Source organism: Equus przewalskii, chromosome 1 (assembly GCF_037783145.1).
Source record: "Equus przewalskii isolate Varuska chromosome 1, EquPr2, whole genome shotgun sequence".
Taxonomy (NCBI): domain Eukaryota; kingdom Metazoa; phylum Chordata; class Mammalia; order Perissodactyla; family Equidae; genus Equus; species Equus przewalskii.
Window position 1 is genome coordinate 39971552 of NC_091831.1, and position 23052 is coordinate 39994603.

Consider the following 23052-nt stretch of genomic DNA (forward strand, 5'->3'; position numbering starts at 1 on the left):
GATGAGATTCATACAGCTAGTGAGAAAGAATTTTATTATTTAATTGTTGCTGAAAAGATAAGGGTGAGACAGATGGCTCTAAGGAATAATGAGGTCAGTTCATTTTAATTTCCTTTTAGCTATTCTTTAGAAGGCATGGAGCTATTACAAAGAGATTTATTAGATCTGAAGAGTGCTACTAATAATATGGTTAGTTTTTGTTTATTGATCAGCAAATGTCTGTGGAGCCAGGAACTGAACAAGATGCTCTATTGATATCTTGCTACCTAGTCATCTTTCTATTTGACTGGCCTAAGGCTTCAGATTAAGTTTGAGATTTTAAGGGCAAGCACATAGGCCTTGAGTAGACTAGAAAGAGAAGGGACTGAGAAGTGCCTGAAAAGTAGACGTAAGAAGGCAAGTAGAAAGAGCTGTTACTGCTGAACTATCACTAGCTTGTAAGCACCTTGAAGGCAGAGAATATTCCATTCTTTTGTGTATCCCTCAAGCTAAACTTTTTTTGTTGAATCAATGTGTCATGGTTAGAGCTAAAGACTGCAGCCCAGGAAAACTACAGGATAGCTTGGATATGGGGGTTTCATGTAGAGAGCAGAGGAAACTAGAAGTCTGCAACTTTGGAAAAATTTGGGAGCTGGAAATGGGAGACAAGGGAGCATTTCCAAGGTTGGGGTGAGAGTGGGGGTTCTGCTGTACCGACGTCCATTAGGAAAAATATCCATTAGAGAAAGGGGAAGAGTTGGTGTAGATCTTTGCAGTAGGAATGGAGAGGAATCAGGACACCTATAAATTTGAAATAGAGCATTGGTCCGTGATTAAGTAGCATGAAAGATGTGTAGTACAGCGAGTGAACAAAAGAGCTACTTAATAGGTCGTCTTTGAATCTAGACATTTTAAAGCAACAATACAAAAATTGCCCTCTATTGTTAACGTTTGCGTAAAATTTGGTCTGCCTTTTTTAAGTGATTAAAGGAAGTTCTCACATACAAAACAGACAGTGAATCATGGACTGCCTTGTTTTATTCACAATTTCAATCAAGAAGATCAGTCCAGGTGATAATTTTCTTTCCCTTTTCTGACAGACGGTGTATCAGTTTCTTAGGATTGTCCCAACTAAGTACCGCAAACTGAGTGGCTTAAAGTAACCAAATATTATACCAGTTCTGGATGCTAGAAGTCTGAAATTAAGGTGTTTGAAGGGCCATGCTCCCTCTGAAACCTGTAGGGAAATCCTTCATCGCCTCTTCCTGACTTTTAATGGTTTGCCAGCTGCCTGGTTCCAGTCTCTGCCTTCGTTGTCACATGTCTTTCTCCCTCGGTATCTCTGTCTTCACATGGTCATCTTCTTAGAAGAACACCAGTCGCACAGGATCAGGGGCTCATTCTACTACAGCATCACCTCATCTTAAATTACATAATCTTAATTTAACTTAATCTTTATTTAACTTAAATAATCTGCAATAACCTCTTTCCAAATGCAGTGACATTTTGAGGTACTAAGTGTTAGGACTTCAACATGTCTTTTTTTGGTCTGGGGGGTGGGGGAGGGAAACAATTTAACCTGTTACAGATAGTAAATAGTCGATCTGACATCTAGTCTACAGGGAAGTTTGATAGATAAAAGATTCTTTGGGAAATCAGAATCCTGTGCACAACTGAAAGGAAATGAGCAGAATAACAGAAATGTTGTAAAACCATCTAACAGACAAGGCGATAAGACACAGGGAGAACCAGAGGATAAGGTGACAAATGGAAACTCTGTAAAGCAAATAGCAAGGCAGCCAATAACATGACTTTACACTGTAGCATTTACTGCATCGTGCTAATAACTTTTCCCCCAGTAGGTTCAAAATGTGGTGGCTACTTTCAACAGTGTACTTTGTCCCTATGTTTGGAAATGCCTTTTGTTTACTTGGAAAACAACCTGTCAACCCTGAAGCCAATATGAATACTGTAAGTTATTCTTATCATTAATTTAAAAAAACGCACTTCCAAAGATCTTGGCGCTATTACTTTCATTCAGCTTTTAAAAATTTACTAGGGGCCAGACTGGTGGCACTGTGGTTGAGTTTGCACTTTCTGCTTTGGCAGCCCAGGGTTCGCCGGTTCGGATCCCAGGTGCGGAGCTATGCACCACTTGTCAAGCCATGCTGTGGCAGGCGTCCTACATATAAAAAGTAGAGGAAGATGGGCACAGATGTCAGCTCAGAGCCAGTCTTCCTCAGCAAAAAAGAGGAGTATTGGCAGCAGATGTTAGCTCAGGGCTAATCTTCCTCAAAAAAAAAATTATTATTAAAATCTGAAAGCTCTCTGTACATAGTATATGTTACCCCAACCAATGAGAAATTCTACTTTAAGAAGCATAAAAATGGCCAAGGGAATTCATGAAGCTGAATATTTTGTCTTTTCTCCATTTAGAGTGAGACAATTTCCTACTGGGTTTACCCACATGAAGCATATGAAGTGCTAACTGCAGATGGCTACGTCCTTCTCCTCTACCGAATTCCTCATGGGAAGAATGATTCTAATAATTCAGGTAGGATTGGAATGAGGGAGAAAAATGAAACTCAAGTCTTGAATCAAATACATTCTAGTCAAATACCTTCTAATCAGAGAAGCTGAAATTAAGTTACTCATGAAAAATCCAAAGTGCTACTCCTTGACTTTCTGAGATAAAGCCAAGGGTCTGAGTGACACATTGTCTTCCCTGATGAGAAACAGGAGCGTACACAGGCCCATGGATTTTGTTTGATGTGCTGGGTGGGAACTCAGAGGCCCTGAATAGAAGCCCTAGAACTTTCAACCACATTATTCTCTGGGATGCTTCAGTTTACTGAAGTAAGTGTTCATAATTGCTCTTCCTAGTGTGACAGCAGTGATCTGGTTCACTCCTCCTTTCTGTCTAAGCGCTCAGAGAATGCAGATGCTATTCAACTTCAGGAAGGCACCTTTTCTCTTTAATAATCAGCACATGAATTTTAGGGGTCCCAAAGCATTCCTGTTTCTGGATATTTCTCTTTTGCTTTTCACAAAGTATAAACTCTTTACTTAGAAAGAATATAACCTGTAAATCTTAGAAATTAAAATCATCCACCAGGGAAATTTACACTTGAGGAAGTGGGGCAAGAATAGGAAGCGGCAATTCTACTGCCCTGAGGATTATGGAATAATATTTGTTCATATAAAATAAATGTAATAAATTGTTAGCACGTTTCTTTGGGATACAAGCCAAACAGTCCTAACTATGTTATGGTGATTTGAAAACCTGTGTTGTAATTTGCAATGGATTTTCCTGTTATAAAACATTTTCCATTCTTTCTTTTCAGTCCAAAAGCCTGTTGTGTATTTACAGCATGGTGTGCTATTAACTTCCAGTATCTGGATTTGTAATCCTCCCAACAATAGCCTGGGCTTTCTTCTGGCCGATGCTGGTTATGATGTGTGGATGGGAAGCAGCAGAGGAAATAGGTGATCCAGGAAACACCTGTACCTGGAAACAGACTCCAAAGAATTCTGGGCTTTCAGGTAGGGAAAAAAATCTGTATTGTGTTTTTTGGACTTAAAAATTGGCTAAATGTTTATTTATATTATTAATAGTTAAATAAATTTGCAGAACTGGAATAAAGGTATTTTGTTAAAATACGTAACTATTGAATGATATTTTAAATATTTATATGGAAAAATTGCTCTAGATTTTTCTTTATATTGTTTTTAATGTGCCTAAGAATTAAGAAGAAAACATGTGAAAAAGACATTATTTCCTACTCTTCCCCCAGCTTCCTAAATATTAATACATTGCCAAGCCATCCACTACTATTTACTTTGAGTGTGCATCCTAGTGTTTTCAGAAAAGAAAAGTGGAGGGGGGAGGAGAAGACAAGGGTAAAAATGTACCAGGTGGCTCTGGGCCACAGAGTAGTAGAATAATATAACAGCATCTGTCCTTGTCCATTTACCAAAACAAATAAACTTTCTATTTTCCTCTTTACACTTCTAGAAACTTTTTTTGTCTGCTACCTAATTTTAAATAGTATATTTCTCATATTTATTTTATGGGAAAGTCGTATAATTTAATGTCTTAGTTAGAACTTGGCTCCTAGAACAAGAGTACTCTGAAATTTAGTCTAGCAATTATTGGCTATGATCACAGCACATTTCTGCTTTCTCCAGGTCTACAATATACCTAATTATAAACTTATCTCAAAGGTATTTTGTGAGCATTGAATAAAGTGGTGCTTACAAGCAGGTAGCACAGTAACAGTTAACTTATAGAAAGTCTTAAGTCAATGTTTCCTCTTACTACCCAGGTCTCATTTAGAGGGGCTTTTTAAGTCTATAATTTAAAACTTGAAAATAACTTTCTTATGACTAAAAAAAATTAAAACAAGTTTTATCCATTTTTGTTTCATGCAATTTTGATGAAATGGTGAAATATGATCTTCCAGCCACCATTGATTTCATTGTGAAGAAAACAGGACAAAAGCAAATTTACTATGTGGGCCATTCCCAGGACACCCTGATTGGTATGCTAAGAGAAACTGAAGTCTGATTGTGCTACAATCTTTCTTTCAAAAAACAACAAATAAAACATTTCTTTTTAAAAAGAATTTCATTTTTAGAAATCACATATATTCACTATAATTAATCAGAACATACAGACAAGCCAAAAAGGAACAAAATTTAAAAGCCAGTGATAATTGTTTTATGATGATATATAGGTGCATATCTTTTAAAAAGAAAAGTAATGGATATCATCTTTCCAATCACACCACACACTTTAAACAAGATGTTTGTTTAGATTCTCTGCAACTGGAATTTCCAAGACTGAGGACTGGGCATGTATTTTTTTTTTCTTTTCCTTATAGTGCTTGCTTATTAGAAAGCTGATGTGTTGACACTCTTTATGAAAAAACTATAGCCTTGTTAGTTTGGCTTCTTTGGGCAGTTACATTCTGCTGCCCAGTGAGCTTTCTTTGAGCTTTTCCTGGTTTTGCTCTAGGTTGGTGTGAGGCATGTTAATTTTCATACTGAAAATCCAATAGACTAGATGCTTCCAAACCTATCAACTGGCCAGGAAAACATTTCTAATTAATTCAAGTATTCATTTGTTTAACCGTGCAGTGTAGCTACTATTTGAAATATACTTTGTTGACTGATATTTGCAATGTAAATTGTATACTAAAGAAATCTCATTGCCTCAAAGCTCACAATCCAGTAATGCAGGGTTTCTCACCCTCAGTTCTACTGATATTTTGACCACATATTTTTTTGCTGTGGGGGGCTGCCCTGTGCATAGAAGGATGCTTAGTAGCATCTCTGGTCTCTACCCACTACATTCTGGTAGCACACTCCTCCCTCTCCATCCTTGGAATTATGACAACCATAAATGTCCCAACACATTGCCAAAAGTTCCTTGAGGGGCAAAGTTACCACTGCTGGAGAACCACTGCAAAAGGAAGAGCATTTTTAGAAGGCTTGTTGGTAGTCAGGCGGACAGGAAAGAGGCGAGCCGAGAAGACAGACCTGGCTAACCCATTAGGCATGGGAGGCCAAGTTCTTAGAGTTCATGACAATTTAGGGACCAAAAAAAAATATTTAATTTCTTTTAAAAACAGAAGAATGACTATAATCCATCTTAGAACATATTCATCTTTATATCAATACAGTCACAAAATATGGTTTTACATTTTTTGTGTGTGTGCAGAGGAACAATCCCATGAAGGCAAAAATGTCTGGGACCATGATAGTCATCCTGTGGCCATGGAAGAAGACATGTCTTTCAACACAGTTATTAGTGAATATTTTGTGGAAAAAAAAGAATGTTGAGCTGAACTTTAAATATGGCTGGTCTTTGAAAGACAGATTACTCAGCCTCTCTTGTAAAGAGGCCAAAAGAGTAGAGGATGTATCTAGGTCCTCAGTACATGTAATACAGATTCCAAGTAATCAGTAGAGAAAAAACAGGTAGAACCACCCAGAGAGGAAAACATCTAAGTGCCAATTAGAATCCTGAAAGTGTGAGAGAAATTGGTCAATGGGAACAGGAGTGGTTTATTTTTTCCAGATTTTTTACTAATGAAATAAAACACCAGGGATCACTGAATGTCACGCTACAGAATCAGCAACCACTCAGACAAACCGAATGGGATTTAGAGAAATCAATCTGGGGGTAATGTGCAGGGTTAGGTGTAGGGGAAATCCCTAGAGACCAGTTTGGAATATATGGTAAGGTAACATGCATATTATGTAATCTTAGGTGAACCAGCCAAATGTCAATGGAAATTTGAAGAAAGAGAGAACCCGTAAACTAGTCCATTCTCTTGTTTCCTTCCAGCTTTTGCAGCATTTGCAACAAATCCACAACTGGCTGAAAAGATTAAAATCAATTTTGCACTGGCTCCAATTGCCACTGCTAAATACGTAACAAGTGTTTTGCGCTTCACTTCTTACATCGACCCACAACTGTTCAAGGTTTGTGATTCCTTACAGGATATGCTCATAGTTTTAAAAATGAGGAAATGTGAACCAAGCTAAAGAAGAGAGATGCTGACATAGCCTCCTGCTGGATTAAAATCCTGAGTTTCCCTTGCTGACTTTGCTCTCTCCTAATGCAGCTCTCCTAAACTTGATGTTGCATTCTGCCTGGTGCTCAGCCTTGCATTACCCAGTTCGTCAAGCTTTTTTTCCCCCTTTTATTCCTTGTATGTATTGTCTATCTTTTGAAATAATTATTAAGCAGTTTCTCCTTATGCAAATCAAAATCTCTATTTCTCTTTTAATTTTGCACACTGAAATTTCAATAGGTTGAATGAGTTTTTTCCACTTTCAACTTCCTTCATTTGCCATCATCTTGCTCCCTCTACACTAAAGTCTCCCCATTACACCTGCAGTGATTACATTAATTATATATTTAGTACAGGAATATTGTAGAGAATTTAGGAAATATCTTAATGAATGATAGATAAAAGTATTGGAAATCCTAGTGTGAGTGGTAACAACAATGACCATGTAGTCAATGTATGTTTAACTTCATTAAAAACATCAGTTTTCCAAAGTGCCTGTACCATTTTGCATCACCAACATAATGTGATGGTAATGGTTCCTCTGCATCTTTGCCATCAGTTGATACTTTCAGGTTAAAATTTCAGTCGTTCTAACTGGTTTGGAGTGGTTTCTTGCTGTGGTTTTAATCTGTGGTTACTTGATGACTAATAATTGAGCGTCTTTTCGTATGTATACTTGCATCCATTCATCTCCTCTCCTTGGAGCTTATGACTTGTACTAGTTTGTTGCTTATATTTCCAGCTACTTTTATGTATTTACATATATATTTACTCAAAAACATGGATAATATTGCCATGTATTTGTTTTGCTTCTTTTTATATAAAAAGTGTTACTTAGCATTTAGACTTAGGCATATCATTAAAAATAAAAGCAACTGCTTTCTTAACCTTATCTGTAACTTGCTAATGTTGTTGGGTAAACTTGCTAGACATTTCATCCTTGTGAAAATCTTTATAGTAATTCTGGAATCCAGGAATTGTGAGTTCTCCAACTTTATTCTTCTTTTTCAGTTATTTTCCTATTGGGGGCCAGCCCCACAGCCTAGTGGTTAAGTTCAGTGCACTCCACTTTGGCAGCCCAGGTTTGGTTCTTGGGTGTAGACCTACAGCACTCGTCAGCACCTGTGCTGTGGCAGCGACCCACATACAAAATAGAAGAACCCTGGCACAGATGTTAGCTCAAGGTGAATCTTCCTCAGCAAAAAAAATTATTGTCCTATAATAATATCTTGCACTAAACTTTAAAATTAGTTGCCAATTTCTGTTATGCAAAGCAAACCAAAAAAAAAGAACCCAAAACTTTATTGAGAAGTTGAATCTTGCAGTTCATGAAAATAATCTCCATCTCCATTTATTTAAGGCCTCTCCAGTTTCTCTCAGCTTTTAAAAAATAAGAATTTCTGATTGTTTCTTGCTAGTATATACAAAAAAGTTGATTTTTGTATATGGTGTTATATCCTACAACCTTGCTAAACACACATATTAGTTCTAATTGCTCTTTTGTAGATTCAAAGAGGTTTATATTTAGAGGATCATGTTTTCTATGAAAAAGTTTTATTTCTTAATTTTTTTTTAGTGTTGATACTTTTTAAATTTAATTTGTGTGAGTGTACCTTACTGTACTGGCTAACACCTCCAGAACAGTGTTGAATATAAATAGCAGGAGCAGACATCCTTTTCTCTCTTCAGAGGGTAAGTATTCTGTTTTTCACTATTATATGATATTTAGTAAGGGGTTTTCTTAGACACACTTTATCAGTTTAAGGAAGTTACCTTCTAGTCCTAGTTTACTGAGAATGTCTATCAGGAATGAACATTGATACTGTTTGATACTTTTTCTGCATCTATTGAGACGATCTCATGATTTTTGTTTTGTAGTCTGTTAATAAGGTGAATTACATTGATAGATTTTCTGAAAGTTAAACTAATGTTTCATTCTAGGAATAAACTGCATTTTTTCTTGATGTATTATACTTTTTATATATTGGTGTCTTCAATTTGCAAAAATTTTGTTAAACATTTTTGTACACGTATTCATGAAGTCTATTGGATATAGTTTATTTTCTTATAATCTCTTGTTCTAATTTTGGTATCAGAGTAATGCTGGCCTCATAAAGTGAGTTGGAAAGTATTCCTTTGCTTCATTTTTCTGGAGGAGACCATATAAAATTGATATTCTACCTTTTATAAATATTTGATATATTTTGCCAGTAAAGTCATCTGAGCCTGGAATTCTCTGTTGGGAGTGTTTAGCTACAAATTCAAATTCTTTAATAGACTTATGGCTATACAGGTTATCTATTTATGTTTGAATAAATATCGATAATATTTCTTCAAACAATATGCCCATTTTATCTAAGTTATTGAATTGCTTGCTACAAAACTAAACACAATATTTCCTTACTAATCCTTTAATATCTATAGAATGTGTAGTGATGTCCCTTTTCTTGTTCCAGATATTGGTAATTTTTTGCATCTCTCCATTTTGTCCTGATCAGTCTGGCTAAAGACACCAATTTTATTAATCTTCTCAAAGAACTAGGCTTTGGTTTTAATTGATTTGCCCTATTGTTTTCTTAATAGCTCACTGCTTTCCACTTGGTCTTTATCGTTGCCTTTCTTCGAACTTTGGATTTAGTAATTTCTTCCTTTTCTGGTTTCTTCGATCATTGCTTTCTAAACTTTCTTCTTTTCTAATTTAAGCACTTATGGCTATAAATTTCCTTCCAGGCATTGCCTTAGGGATATCAAACAAATTTCAATATGTTATGATTTCATTTTCAATCAAGTTAAAATACCTCAATTTCTCTTTTGATGTCTTATTCCACCCCCTTGCCTTATTTGGATTAATTGGGTATATTTTATGATTTCATTTTATCTCCTTTATTGGCTTATTAAGTATATCAATTTATTTTGTTTTGCTTTTTCATGGTTCCTTCAGGGTTTATAGTATATTTCTTTCATTTATCACAGCATATGTGCAAGTAATGTTTACTACTTAACATATAGTATCATAACCTTAAAACAATAAATTCTCATTTCCCCTCTCCTGGCGCTTGTGCTACTTTTGTCATATCTTTTAGGTTGACATATGTTATCAACACCAAAACGCATTGTCATTTTTTTTTGTTTAAACAGCAATTTGTCTTTTAAATTATTTCTCCCTTAAAAAAACAAGAAAAGCCATCTTTTGTATACTCCTATGTATTTACTATTTCTTGCACTCTTCATTTCATTGTGCAGATCCTGATTTCCATCTGGTATCATTTTCCTTGTGATTGTAGGTCTTCTTTTAACATTTTTTCTATTGTTGATAATTAATTATATCAGGTTTTTGATTTATAAATTACCTACATTTTGCCTTAGTTTCTGAAAGATATTTTCACTGGGGATAGAATTCTAAGTTTATATGTTTTTTTTATTTTTCATTGATACTTTAAAGATGTTGCTCCATGTTTCCTGGCTTGCATTGTTTCCAAAAAGAAGTCTTTTATTGTTACGATTTTCCCTCCCTTATGCAATGTCTTTTTTCTGACCACTTTAGTTTTTTTCTTTTATTACCAGTTTTAAGCAATTTTTTTTTATTATGTGTGTTGGTATAATTTTTTCATGTTTCTTATGCTTGGAATTCATTAAGCTTTTTTGATCTATGGGTACATTGTTTGGGAAAATCAAACTTTAAAAATTTCAGCAATTCTTTCTTCAAGTATATTCTCTAGGGCCACCTCTCTAGCCTCTCCTCAGGGGCTACAATGACACATGTATTAGGACTTTTAAAGTTGTCCCATGCGTCACTGATACGTGTTTATATCTTTTCAGTATTTTTTCTCTCCATGTTGCTTTTTGGTTAGTTTCTATTTTTATGTCTTCAAGTTAAATAATCTTTTCTTCTGCACTATTCATTTGCTACTAATCCTATGCAGTGTGTTTTACATCGCAGACATTTTAGGTTTCATTTCTAAAACTTCAGTTTTAGTCTTTTCGTATCATCCATATTTCTACTTAGCATGCTTATTTTTTCCTCTATTGTCTTATACATGAGGAATATAGTTTAAATGACTTTTATATTCTTGTCTAACAATTACATCACCTGTGTTCTCAGTCTTTCTATTGATTTATTTTTCTCCTCATATGGACTTAATTCCTCCTTCTTTGTGTGACTGGTGTTTTTTCATTGACTGTCAATGTTTGTGAATTCTTTCTTGTTGGGTGCTGGATATTTCCATATTCCTGGACAGGGTTTTGAGCTTTTCTTGTGGCATGCAATTAACTTACTTGGAAACAGTTTACTCATTCTGAGACTTGCTCTTTTGCTTTGTTAGTAGAAACCAGAACGGCCTTTAGTCTAGGTCTATTTTTTCCTTCTTCTGAGTCAATTACCCACTAATTACTCTAATAATGGTTAATTATGAGGTTTTCAAATATGGTTGATGGGGACTGGCACTATTTCAGACCTTCTAGCTCCAGGAATTTTTACCTCTAACTTTTTCAAGTGGTTCATTTCTTGGCCTTGAGTATGTTTCTTCAAATGCATGTACAGATGTGTACCAAGCTGAAGAATCCAGGTGGAACCTCTGTAAATGTCCAGATATCTCTCTCTCTCCCTTCAGCTATCTTGCTCTCTCTCTCATTCTCTCTCCTTTTTTACCATAGTAAATTTACCTACCATGGCTTTCTCCCAAATCTCAACCCTATCTCATTAATTCACACAGCTTGCCCAGCTTTTCCTGGGTTCTTCTACTGCAGTCGGGGATTAGTCTTCAGCCAATAGCTGAGCAACTGTTGGCCTCAATTTGTTTGTTTCACTTTTTATTTTCAGTGATCACTATCTTGTGCTGTCTGATATCTGCTGTTTGAAAACTCATTTCATGGATTTTTATTTGTTTTAACTATGGCTACTATCTGATTCCAGGACATTTTCATCATCTCAGAAAGAAACATCCTATTGTCCCCTTCTCCTAGTACCTGGCCAACACTAATATACTTTCCATCTCTATAGATTTCCCTATTTTAGACATTTCATATAAATTGAGTCATACAATATGTGGTCTTCTGTGTCTAGCTTCTTTCACGTGGCATAAATTTCTAAATGTTCATCCATGTTGGGCCATGTATCAGTACTTCCTTCCTTTTCATAGCAGAATAATATTCATTGTATGGATACACCACTTTTATTTTTCCATTTATCAGTCTATTAGTGGACACTGCAATTGTTTCCAGTTTTTTTGCTACTATGAATTATATTGCAATGAATATTTGTTTAAAAGTTTTCATTTCTATTGGGCATACACCTGGGAATTGAATACTGGGTATATGATAACTCTATGTTTAACATTTTTAAGAAACTCCTAAGTGTTTTCCAAGGTAGCTGTATCATTATTTTTATTCCCACCAGGAGTTTATGAGCATTCCACATCTTGGCCTACACTTGTTATTACCTTGTCTTTTTATCATAGCCATCCAAGTGGGTTTGAAGTAGTGTATCATTGCAGTTTTGATTTGCATTTCCGTAATGTCTAATTATGTTAAATATTGTTTCACTTACTTATTGGCCACTTATTTCTCTTCTTTGGAGAAATGTCTACTCAAATCTTTTCCTCATTTGTGGTTATTTGTGTACTGTTGAGTTATAAGAATTCTTTATGTATTCTAGATACAAATCCCTTATCAAATATATGACTTGCAAATATTTTCTCCCATTCTATACACTTTCTTTTAACTGTCTTAATGATGTCCTTTGAAGCACAAAAGTTTTCATTTTGATGAAGTCCGATTCATTTTTCTTTTGTCCCTTTTGTTTTTGGTGTCATATCTAAAATATCATTGCCTAAACCAAGGTCAAAAAGATTTCCTCCTTTCCTTCTAAAATTCTGATAATTCTACTTCTTTCATTTAGGTTTGTGATCCATTTTAAGTTAATTTTTGTATTTGGTGTAAGGAAAGAGGACAATTTCTTTCTTTTTTCTTTTTTTTCGTTTTTTTTGATTAAGGAAAGGTGGCCCTGAGCTAAAAATCTGTGTCCATCTTCCTCTATTTTATATGTGGGATGCTGCCACAGCCTGGCTTGATGAGTGGTGTAGGTCCACTCCCAGGATTCAAACAGGCAAACCTGGGCCACTGAAGTGGAGCACGCTGAACTGAACCACTATGCCACTGGGCTGGCACCTAATTTAATTTTTTTATATGAACATTGAATTGTCATAGCACCATTGGTTTTTGCAGACTATTCTTTCCTTAATTTCCTTGCACCTTTGTTGAAAATTGACTATATATTCCTATATAATATATATATTATATATAAACCCTTATATAAATATTATATATAATATATTATATATATATCATATATATACACACAAAAAACTATATATATAGCGATTTATTTCCTGACTTTCAATTCTATTCCATTTATCTATATGTCTATCCTTATGCCAATACGACACTACCTTGAATACTATATCTTTGTAATAAATTTTGAAATGAGGAAGAGTGAGTCCTCCAACTTTTTTCTCTTTATCAAGATGGTTTTGGTTAGTTTGGGTCCCTTGCATTTCCATGTGAGTTTTAGAACAAGCTTATCAATTTTTGCAAAAATAGCAGATTGGATTTTTGTAGGGATTACATTGAATCTGTAGTGGACCATGTTTTTTTAATCTATTCTACTAATGTTTATCTTTTGATTAGAGTGTTTAGTCCATTTAGAATTAATAGAATTTCTAATAAAGTTAGATTTATTTCTGCCATTTTGCTATTGGGTTTCTATATGTCTTACGCCTTTTTGTTCCTCTATCCATCCATTACTAACTTCTGTGTTAAATAGATATTTTTAGTGTACCATTAAATTCTACTATTGTTTCTTATACTATGTCTTTTGTGTGTTTTTTATTGCCTTGAGGATTACAAATGACGTCTTAAAACAATCTAGTTTAGATTAATACTAACTTAACTTTAGCAGTATACAAACACTTTGATCAATATTGTTCAATTTCTTCTCCCTCTATTCTATTCTTTTCATATAAATTATATATAAGTCCATCACCACATTATTATAATTATTGCCTTTTAAATGAGAGAGGAGAAAAAAAGAATTACAAACAAAAATACATTTTTACTGTCTTTTATCGATACCTATGTACTTTCCTTTACTGATCCTCTTTATTTATTGATGTGAATTCTTCTAGTTACTGGCTAGTTCCTTTCATTCAGTCTGAAGACTCTTTTTAGTGTTTCTTGTAGGTCAGATCTGCTAGTGTGTGATTCTCTAATTTTTTGTTTCTTTGGAAATGTCTTTGGTTAAGTGTAGTTTTGCTAGATATAGAATTCTTGGTTGACCTCTTTTTCTTTTATAACTTTGAATATGTCATTTCACTGTCTTCTAGCCTCTTTTGTTTCTGTTGAGAAATCATCTGTTAATTTTGATGAGGATTCCTTTTATATGCTGAATTGCTTCTCACTGCATTCAAAGTTCTTTGTTTTCATCTTTTGACAGTTTAACTATGATGTGTCTTTGTCTGGATCTCTTTTGAGTTCATCCTACTTAGAGTTTGTTCACCCTCTTTTATATGAAGAAAAATGCCTTTCATCAAATCTGGGAATTTTTTAGCCATTCCTCCTTCGAATATTCTTTCTTACCTTTCTCTCCTCCCCTTCTAGATTCCAATTATGCGTACGTTAATATGTTTGCTAGTGTCTCATAGGTCTCTAAAGATGAGATAGGGCTTTTCCCACTTAGTAAGCTATGAGTCAGGTCAAATAAAGACAAACTCTATCAATAAGCTTTTTCCAAGATCTGCCAGACAGGTTGAATAATGTCAATTCACTGGAGGTTGGGCATTTTGAGGAGCTTCAATCCCATTCATTCCTTTCCAGTACCTGCTAAGCTGCTGTTTTACAAAGCTACATTGGTTTGAAGGTTCCTGTTTTTCTAAGCTGCTGCAGAGCTAGGAAAGGCACACAGGATTATCACAAGCTAAAACCTCTCATAATTCACTATTTTTACCAAGATTCAAGGTAGTTTTCTTATAGATACAATCTATGGACCACGGTGTGCTTTTCGTTAATTTCCAGAATTATCAAAACATTGATTTTGACAGTTCTCATTACTATTATTAAGGAGTGGCTTTTTGGAGATCTTTTGCCACCAATATGGAAGTCACATCCGTGGTCAACTTTCGAAAATTTTTTGTTGTATGCTTGAAAAGAATGTAGGTTCTCTAATATTCCCAAGTCATGTTATAAATATTTCAAATAAATCAAATTATTGGATTGTTTAAAGTCTCTATGTATGTAGTACTTTTTGGTTTTCATTACCTTCTACCCAGATGTACTCTAGATGGAGCCTCTTTCTGTGGAATTAATTTCACTCATAATTTAGCTGTGCCCTTTTCATGGAAAATGCATACAGAGTATCTTCTCTTAACATCCAAAGATTATGTCTTTGTGCTGTAGGTTTTTCTTTCTAATATCTACCTTGTGTGGTGCTGCTTCAAACTGTATGTTTGTCATTTTTATGATCTTTTATGTTATTTTTTCATTATTTTAATGTAGGTATGATTTACATACAACAATATGAGCTCATTTTAAACATATTTTCCAGTAAGTTTTGACAAATGTGAAAATCCATGTAACTACCACCAAAATAAAGCTATGGAATAGTTTAGTCACCCCAGAAAGTTTCCATTTATCCCTTCGCAGCAGTCATTCTCTCACTCCCAGCCCTAAGCAACCTCAAATATAGTGACAGTGTTTTCTGTCACAGAGGATTAGTTTTTATATTTCTAAAAGTGTGTGTAAATGGAATCATACATTATGTAAAATTTTATGCTTTACTTTTTGATTTACATTTGTTCATTCATTTTTACATGCAAATTTCATATCTTCCTCTTTTAGTTTCTTTGAGAGGTATTGAATTCTGGTCTCTAAAATAATTTCCTTTGTTTTTACCTCATTAGTTTCTCTGAATATACTTTTTCCACTATCCTTTCCTTGAAGTGAAATCCAAAGAAAACATGCATTTTTTATAATAAACTTTCTTCATTTTTCTCCCTTATCTATTCTTGCTCTTTTATTACACATCTCTTAGTCTGTTATCACTTTATCTAACTTACTTTTCCTCCTCTGCTCCACTATCTCTTAAAATTTATCTTCTGTCTTTTTAAAAATTCACTTTATAAATCCTATTTTATTACCTTTTCTCACAATGCACATATTTTAAAGTCAGCAAATTTTACCTGCTCACCTGCGTGTATGTGTTGTAATTGTGGGTGCATTTCCCTTCCATTTATATGTAGCTCAGCATCAAAAAATACACAGTTTTATTTTCATTAGCTCAATTATAGTAAACTATTTTCTCTGTCTGAAGTGAGATCAAGTTCAGTTGAATTGCTAAAAAGCATTTCTAACACATACTATTTTATTGGGCAAGTTCTTTCACATTATGTGTAGAATTTCACAGTGAACTAAATCATCCTACCATTCAGCAATACATTGCAATTTTGTATCTTTTTTTTTTTTTTTTTTGAGGAAGATTAGTCCTGAGCTAACATCTGCCACCAATTCTCCTCTTTTTGCTCAGGAAGACTGGCCCTGCACAAACATCCATGCCCATCTTCCTTTACCTTTTCTGTGGGATGCCTGCCACAGCATGGCTTGACAAGAGGTGCATAGGTCTGCACCGGGGATCTGAACTGGTGAACCCTGGGCCGCCAAAACAGAAAGTGAAAGCTTAACTGCTATGCCACCAGGCTGGCCCCTCTTCTATCTTTCTTGATTTGTAGTTGACAAACACATTTTTCCGTCAAAAGTTATCCTTGAAATATATTATTTTCAGATCCTGTTTGGTGAAAAAGAATTTTTACTCAATGAATATATCAATAAAATCATCGGTCAGGATGTGTGCAACCGTGAGATAATTGATACAGCTTGCAACAATTTAATTACATTGGTGGGTGGATATAATCCCCAAAACTTAAATCAGGTATGTGTCATTAATGATTTAAAGTGATTTTTTTTCTTTATGTTGTGTTAGTGGTGCTATATCATTATCTTGATAGGTAAAAATTAAAACCCTGGGACAATTAACATACTATATATATGGTATGTTATATACCATCTTAACCTCTTTAATATAGGTAAACTATATTATAATCCAAGATGTATTTTGCACATAAGTCCTAGAGTTCATTATTTCTAAGATTAAGTAATCTCTCTGAATATGTAGAAAATTCAAATGTAAGCCTTCATATCATATTTGAATGTATATCTGAATATCATATGTGAAGGAATTTTAAGCTTTTTCCTCTGTTCCATTTTAATAAATCTAGTTTCATTCATCCCAGAACTGATTATTCAGGAAAAGATCATTCTTTCTCAAGGAAAAAAAAATTGATCAAATATTACCATATAAAACACAAAGAGATTTAGATTCCTCTGGCTACGGAAAAAAACATTTGTTTCCTTATAAATTGATTAAAGAGGGATCTGAATCATAGAAGTAACACACTTCTACTATTTTGAAGTATTGTCATTCTTGGAAAGAAACTAATTATTGACAAATGTGTATATTGTTTTTCTTTCTTCTAGAGTCGTATGGATGTATATCTAACAGAGCTGCCATCAGGAACATCAATTCAAAATATGTTACACTATGGTCAGGTATAACTTTTCAAATTCTATCACTCAGTATTTATTGAATTTCTAATATCTATAAAAAGTATGAGGAGAAAAGCATTGCTACGTGATGAGGTGTAATAAGAAAAATGATTTTGGAGAATAGAATAAGTTATTGCAGAACTTAAATTTCAGTCAAATGACTTTTACTTAGCATTGCCAGGTTTAGCAAATAAAGATACAGGACACAGTTAAATTTAATTTCAGATAAATGAATAAATTTCTGTTATACGTATATCCAATATAATACTCCAAATTCACTTTGATTTGGCATCCTATACTTTATCAGGCAACTCAACTTTGTTATCCCATAATCAAAGGAGATATTTTAAGTTCTTTAACAAAAAAGGAAGATGTTTCATAAACCAATCCATAACATTTCTGTCGTTTATTTTCATAGTCTCATTAAAAATAATTTATATATGCCATCTCCAACCAGATGACAATAATAAATGACAAATTTCTTAGACATTTCCTCCTTTATTCTTTAATTTTCTTCTTTCTTCTCCTCTCTCCCTGCTTCTATTTCTTCTCTCTTTTATTTGAAACATCTTCTACTTGATAAGATTCAGTATGTGTTTGGTTTTGAGGCCAAAGTATTAACAGCCCTTTTTGGGGAAATGAAAGGGAACTTCTTTGATGCCAAGAACAGATACCACCCCTGTGTGTGTGTGGGGAGGGGGAACGTGATAGAGGCAGAATTGGTTCTTTCTTTTACTCTAAAAACTGATAGCTTTCTTTTCTATTCAAGGTGGAAAACTGGTATAAATGTATTTTGTGTCAACTTAGCATCAGTTTTGGCAATTTTCAGGGGTTAGTGATAGTGGAAATCCTAGGAGCCTTTGAGGTATATGTGTAAATTGTGATAAGTTTTCTTCTTTACTCATCCAGAAGAATTTCCCATGTGGCAGCCAAAAGACTGGGGACAAAATAAGCTCACCTGCTAGTTCCCTTTGCCAATGTGTAAGCTTATACCTATTCACATAGTGCAAGAGCATCTTATTCCAAGGCACATACCATTTGAAATCTATAGATGGATGATACTCTTGGATTTCATGTGTCTTCACTGCCATGAATGTTTTTACTCCATTGGCCCATAATCAACAAAGCAACATATGTCACCTAAAAAGAGATGTCTCATTCCATTTGCCTGTTTGAAGAAATCCGTTTAGAACATTTCCACTGCCTAGCATCTCCACTTTGTAGAAAAGTTAGTCCTTGAACAATTTATAACAGACAATTAGAGTGCTACAAAAGGCCAATTTCTTACTCCTTCCAATTCTGAGACAATTCTTTGCAACAGAAATCTTTCTTACTATGTGGCAAAATTACCATATCTTGGAGTGACATGGGAAAATTTTTATAAAAAGGAAATTCTGTGTAAAAGATGAAAATTTTTTCTGCATACCAACTTTCAATGCAAACATTTAATCTGTTTGAAAATATTTTTTGATGTCAATTAAATTGTAAGGCACAAAACAGTCTTTATATTGCTAGCAAATTAGTATTGATTATTTTATTTGTACTGTAATACTTCATTAACTTGGATTCTAGTAATCTGAAATATTTAGTTATTAAGAAATAGTTACAAACTGAAATTTACTTTGTACCACAAAAATAAAATATAATGCAAAATTTAATGATATGACAAATTTACATTTTAAAATACCTTGACAAGAACAAATTTATCCCCATAAAATCATAATTAATTTTTTATTCTGTTTATTAAGTCCTTCCTTAATAGATAGCATGATAAGTTACTATAGTTTAAATATTATTAAAATGTATGTAAAATATACTCATATTTTTCTTAAAAGCATGTTATTTGTGCCAATTTGTCTGATTTCTAGTTTTCTGGGAATATGTTTTAGTAGCCATTCACCCAGGAACACATAGCATTATGGTGGAAAGAGTACCGGACTTATATATGGGGGACATTGAATCTGAATCAATGGGTCATATTGTAAAATGAGGCAATGAGACTCAGTAATCTTTAGTTTTATTTTTTAATATTTTTAAAGTGATAGTTTTTTATCTTTATTTAAGATGGCTAATAAAGGTACATGTCAAGCTTATGACTGGGGAAGTCCATCTTTAAATATTCTACACCATAATCAGGTAAGGTAACTTTTCAAAATTTAATTCTTTGGCCCTTTTTGAAAGACAAAAATGAAAATATATTGAAAATCTCAGAAAACGCTTGTTTTTAAAAGATTATGCAGTACTTTACATTTCCCGGGAAGATGATAAGGATAGACCCAAGGATGGGTTCAATATAATAAAGCATAAATTTTTAACACAAGACTATACAAAGCACAGTTCCATATGTCATGTCATTTGAACCTCACAACCACCTTATGAGATTTGTCAAATATTTACTAATGTCACCATTTCACATATAAAGAACCTAAGGAGCACAGAGATTCTAGTTTGTGAAAATCATTTTGTTAGTACAATTTAAAGGCTTAGACATTAGTCCATTTCTGTCTGACAAAGGTTGAGATTCCATAGATAATTTCTATGGACTTAATGAACAGGTAATAACCATTATCATTTCATGAGAGAAGAAAATAATCAATTTACTATTTGAAATTTAATATGCTGTTAACATAAACATTACCATTCCTCATTTTCCTTTAGCTCACTCCTCCATTATACCATGTGGAGGATATGAGGGTTCCAACTGCAATGTGGAGTGGTGGACGGGACATTCTGGTGGATCCCATAGATATTAAGAATTTGGAACCAAGAGTCTCCAATCTCATTTACCATAAGAAGATTCCTTCCTACAATCATCTTGATTTTATGCTAGGGTTAGATGTTTATGATCAGATTGACACTGAAATCATCACGATGATGAATGAAGCTCAATGAGGTTGAAAATTTCTTTGGCTTCACACATATTTTCCTACCTCTTCTGAGGTCCGTTTGCTTTTCCAAATGCAAAGGTTTTCTTGCTTGTCTTTTTTTGTTTAAATGGTTTTTGGTTTATAAGTCAGAATCACTTTGTTAAATCATTTGTACTAGACCAAAGAAGAATGAGCACTTATAAAATATTTCATTCATCTTGTGAATGCTTTTCATGTCACAGGAATTTTGATATTTTTGACAAGAAGAGAGATCTTTGAAGAGTAAGCATACTTTCTACGGGCAATAAAACAATCTTGAAATATTTATTTATGCAAGCAGAAACTGAGTTATATGGTATGCATTTGAGGGGATGTGGTGACTGGAGAAGGACTATAAAAATGCCTGCCATACTTTTTGGCAGGGAAACCAGAAAAGACCTTGTCAATTAGTCCTTTTGGCTGAAATTCAGCAAGACCAGGACTTCTCCTGACTTACCCTCTAATGATCGAGTAACTGTTTTGAAGAAACTGATTACGTTAGAGTTGCCTAGTGTGGAAAATAGGAGAAATTTTTTAGAATCACTTTTCTATTATGGAAAATGCTCTTCCCGGGACTAGTAGTTTCAGCAAGAACTTTGCCAATCAGTAATAAATATAAAGTGTCTAAGGTTGATGAGACATTATTTATTGACTCCCAGGGTTGCATTTATTTTTAGTCATACATTGATCTAAAAGAATCTGAGTCTTTAAACATATGATGCTGCTGGACTGAGTCACTTCATATGCATTGAAAGCCCAAGAATAATATAAGGTTATCAAAATGCTTTGGCCTCTTTCATTTATCAGTCCTAATGTGCTGTCCAATCAGATAGCCAGTAGTCATATATGGCTATATAAATTTAATTCAGAATTAACTTAATTACATTAAAATTTCAGTTCCTTAGTCTCACTAGCTGCATTTCAAGTACTCAATAACCATATGTGGTTGCTGTTTAACATATTGTAAAGCACAGATATACAGCATTTCCCCAATTGCACAAAAGTTTGTTTTTTGTTTAAAGATTGGTACCTAAGCTAATATCTGTTGCAAATTTTTGGATTTTTTTTCTTCTTCTTCTCCCCAACTCCCCCCTACATAGTTGTATATTCTAGTTGTAGGTCCTTCTAGTTGTGCTATGTGGGACGCCAGCTCAACATGGCTTGATGAGCAGTGCCATGCCCATGCCCAGGATCAGAACCGGTGAAACCCTGAGCCGCCAAAGTGGGAGTGGACAAACAATCACTCAGCCAGGGGCCCAGCCAATGCAGAAAGTTTTATTGAAAAGACCTGGATAAGGAAGAGAACAAAAGATGGAGATTGCAAATAGTAGAGTTATCAAGGGTTAGAACGTTACACAAAAAACACACTCAAAAGAAGCAGAAAAAGAGAATAGATTGTTAATGATATCAGTTGCAAAGGCCTGGAAAATACTGAAGGCAAAATTCAAATTGTTTGTCATTGCCACTAACTCAGGTGTTGAAAATCTTTCCAAAATGATGGCTAGAGTCTTCGTTTTAATGGATCCTCACAGGAAATATGCAGATACCCTCAAAGAAGCCACATTGTGTGATGCAAATTAATACTGATTGTGAAAGTATCTATCCTACATTATATACTTAACCTATGGTAACTGGGAGAATTCTGATGATATTCTGAAAGCACTAACCATGATATATGCCTTCTGAGTATAAAGGGGACCTGCTTTTAGAGTTCTCCTCAAACGGGACCTGCTTTTAGAGTTCTCCTCAAACTAGAACTCTTTCTAGATCTAGAAATTCCCTTCCAATATAGCTTCACATAGAATTCACCAACTCAAGCAGGAATGTTTGAAGATGGAGAAAACTTGTTTGTGTAACATTTTTGGTTTGTAAAATAGCAAATAAGAATAGAGTAATATTTATTATAGAGATAAAGCAGATGGAAACCATTTACATAAAAATTGAACTTTGAGAAACAAGAAAGGCAAAGAATTTTCTAAAATTTGCTTATATGTATTAGAGGCAAAAATAAATCAATTTTTGGTCACTGTGGGCTGAATGTTAGAGTGGGAAGTTGAAAGAATCAAAAAGATTATGAAAAACCTAAGTTACATAGAAAGAATAGGAGAGTCTGGAGAAGTTCAATCACTCAACAAATATTTCATAGGGCACTTACAAAGTATTAGGCATTATACAAAACAGTTGGATACATCTGGGACCCAAACAGATGAAAATCCATACTTTCATGGCATTTTTATGGAGGAAAAAAGCTAGTTAACATTTATTTAGGATAACAACGTGTCAGACACATTATGAGGATTTACAAGTAGTAAATAACAGAGTTTTCAAAAAGATGACTGTAAGGTAGGAACAATTACTGTCTCTATTTCAGGGATGGAGAAGTTGAGGCAAGGAAAGAAATTGTAATGTCTTAGTCTTCTTGGGGTGCTGGAACAAAATGCCATGGTCTGGGTAGGTTACACAACAGATATTTAATTCTCACAGTTCTGGAGGCTGAGTAGTCCAAGATCAAGGTGCTGACCAATTCAATGCCTATTGCTTGTCCTCTTCCTGGCTTGCAGGCAGCCACCTTGTTGCTATGTTGTTGTATGACAGAGAGAAAGGAAGAGCACACTTTCTGGTCTCTTCTTAGAAGGGGACTAATCTCATCATGAAACCTTATTATCTCATAGAAAATTAATTACCTCCCAAAGGCCCAGGCTCTGAATACCAACTTATTGGGGTTAGAGCTTTAACATAGGAATTTGGGGAGGATAGAGTTCAGTCTGTAGTAATCAATTTTGCTGAAAATCTCACAAGTTATGAGTGGTAAGGCTTGCATTCAGGCACAGAGAGTCTGACTCCAGAGTCTGAAAATTAAATACAATATTTTCACATTTAAGAAACATTTCCATTAGTCTGGGCTCAGGACTTCATCATTGCCCTATAGAGAAAAA

At 34.3% G+C, this 23052-nt stretch overlaps 1 protein-coding gene across 1 annotated transcript; it reads left to right on the forward strand.

The window, feature by feature from the left end:
* The first annotated feature begins 1848 nt into the window (after positions 1–1848).
* LOC103542724 (gastric triacylglycerol lipase-like) lies at positions 1849–20102 on the forward strand. Its single transcript, XM_070619402.1, is given in 9 exon segments — positions 1849–1950; positions 2416–2533; positions 3324–3522; positions 4411–4520; positions 6332–6468; positions 16390–16536; positions 17142–17213; positions 19275–19346; positions 19869–20102. Coding segments are annotated over 9 exon segments (1191 nt in total).
* The last annotated feature ends 2950 nt before the right edge of the window (positions 20103–23052 follow it).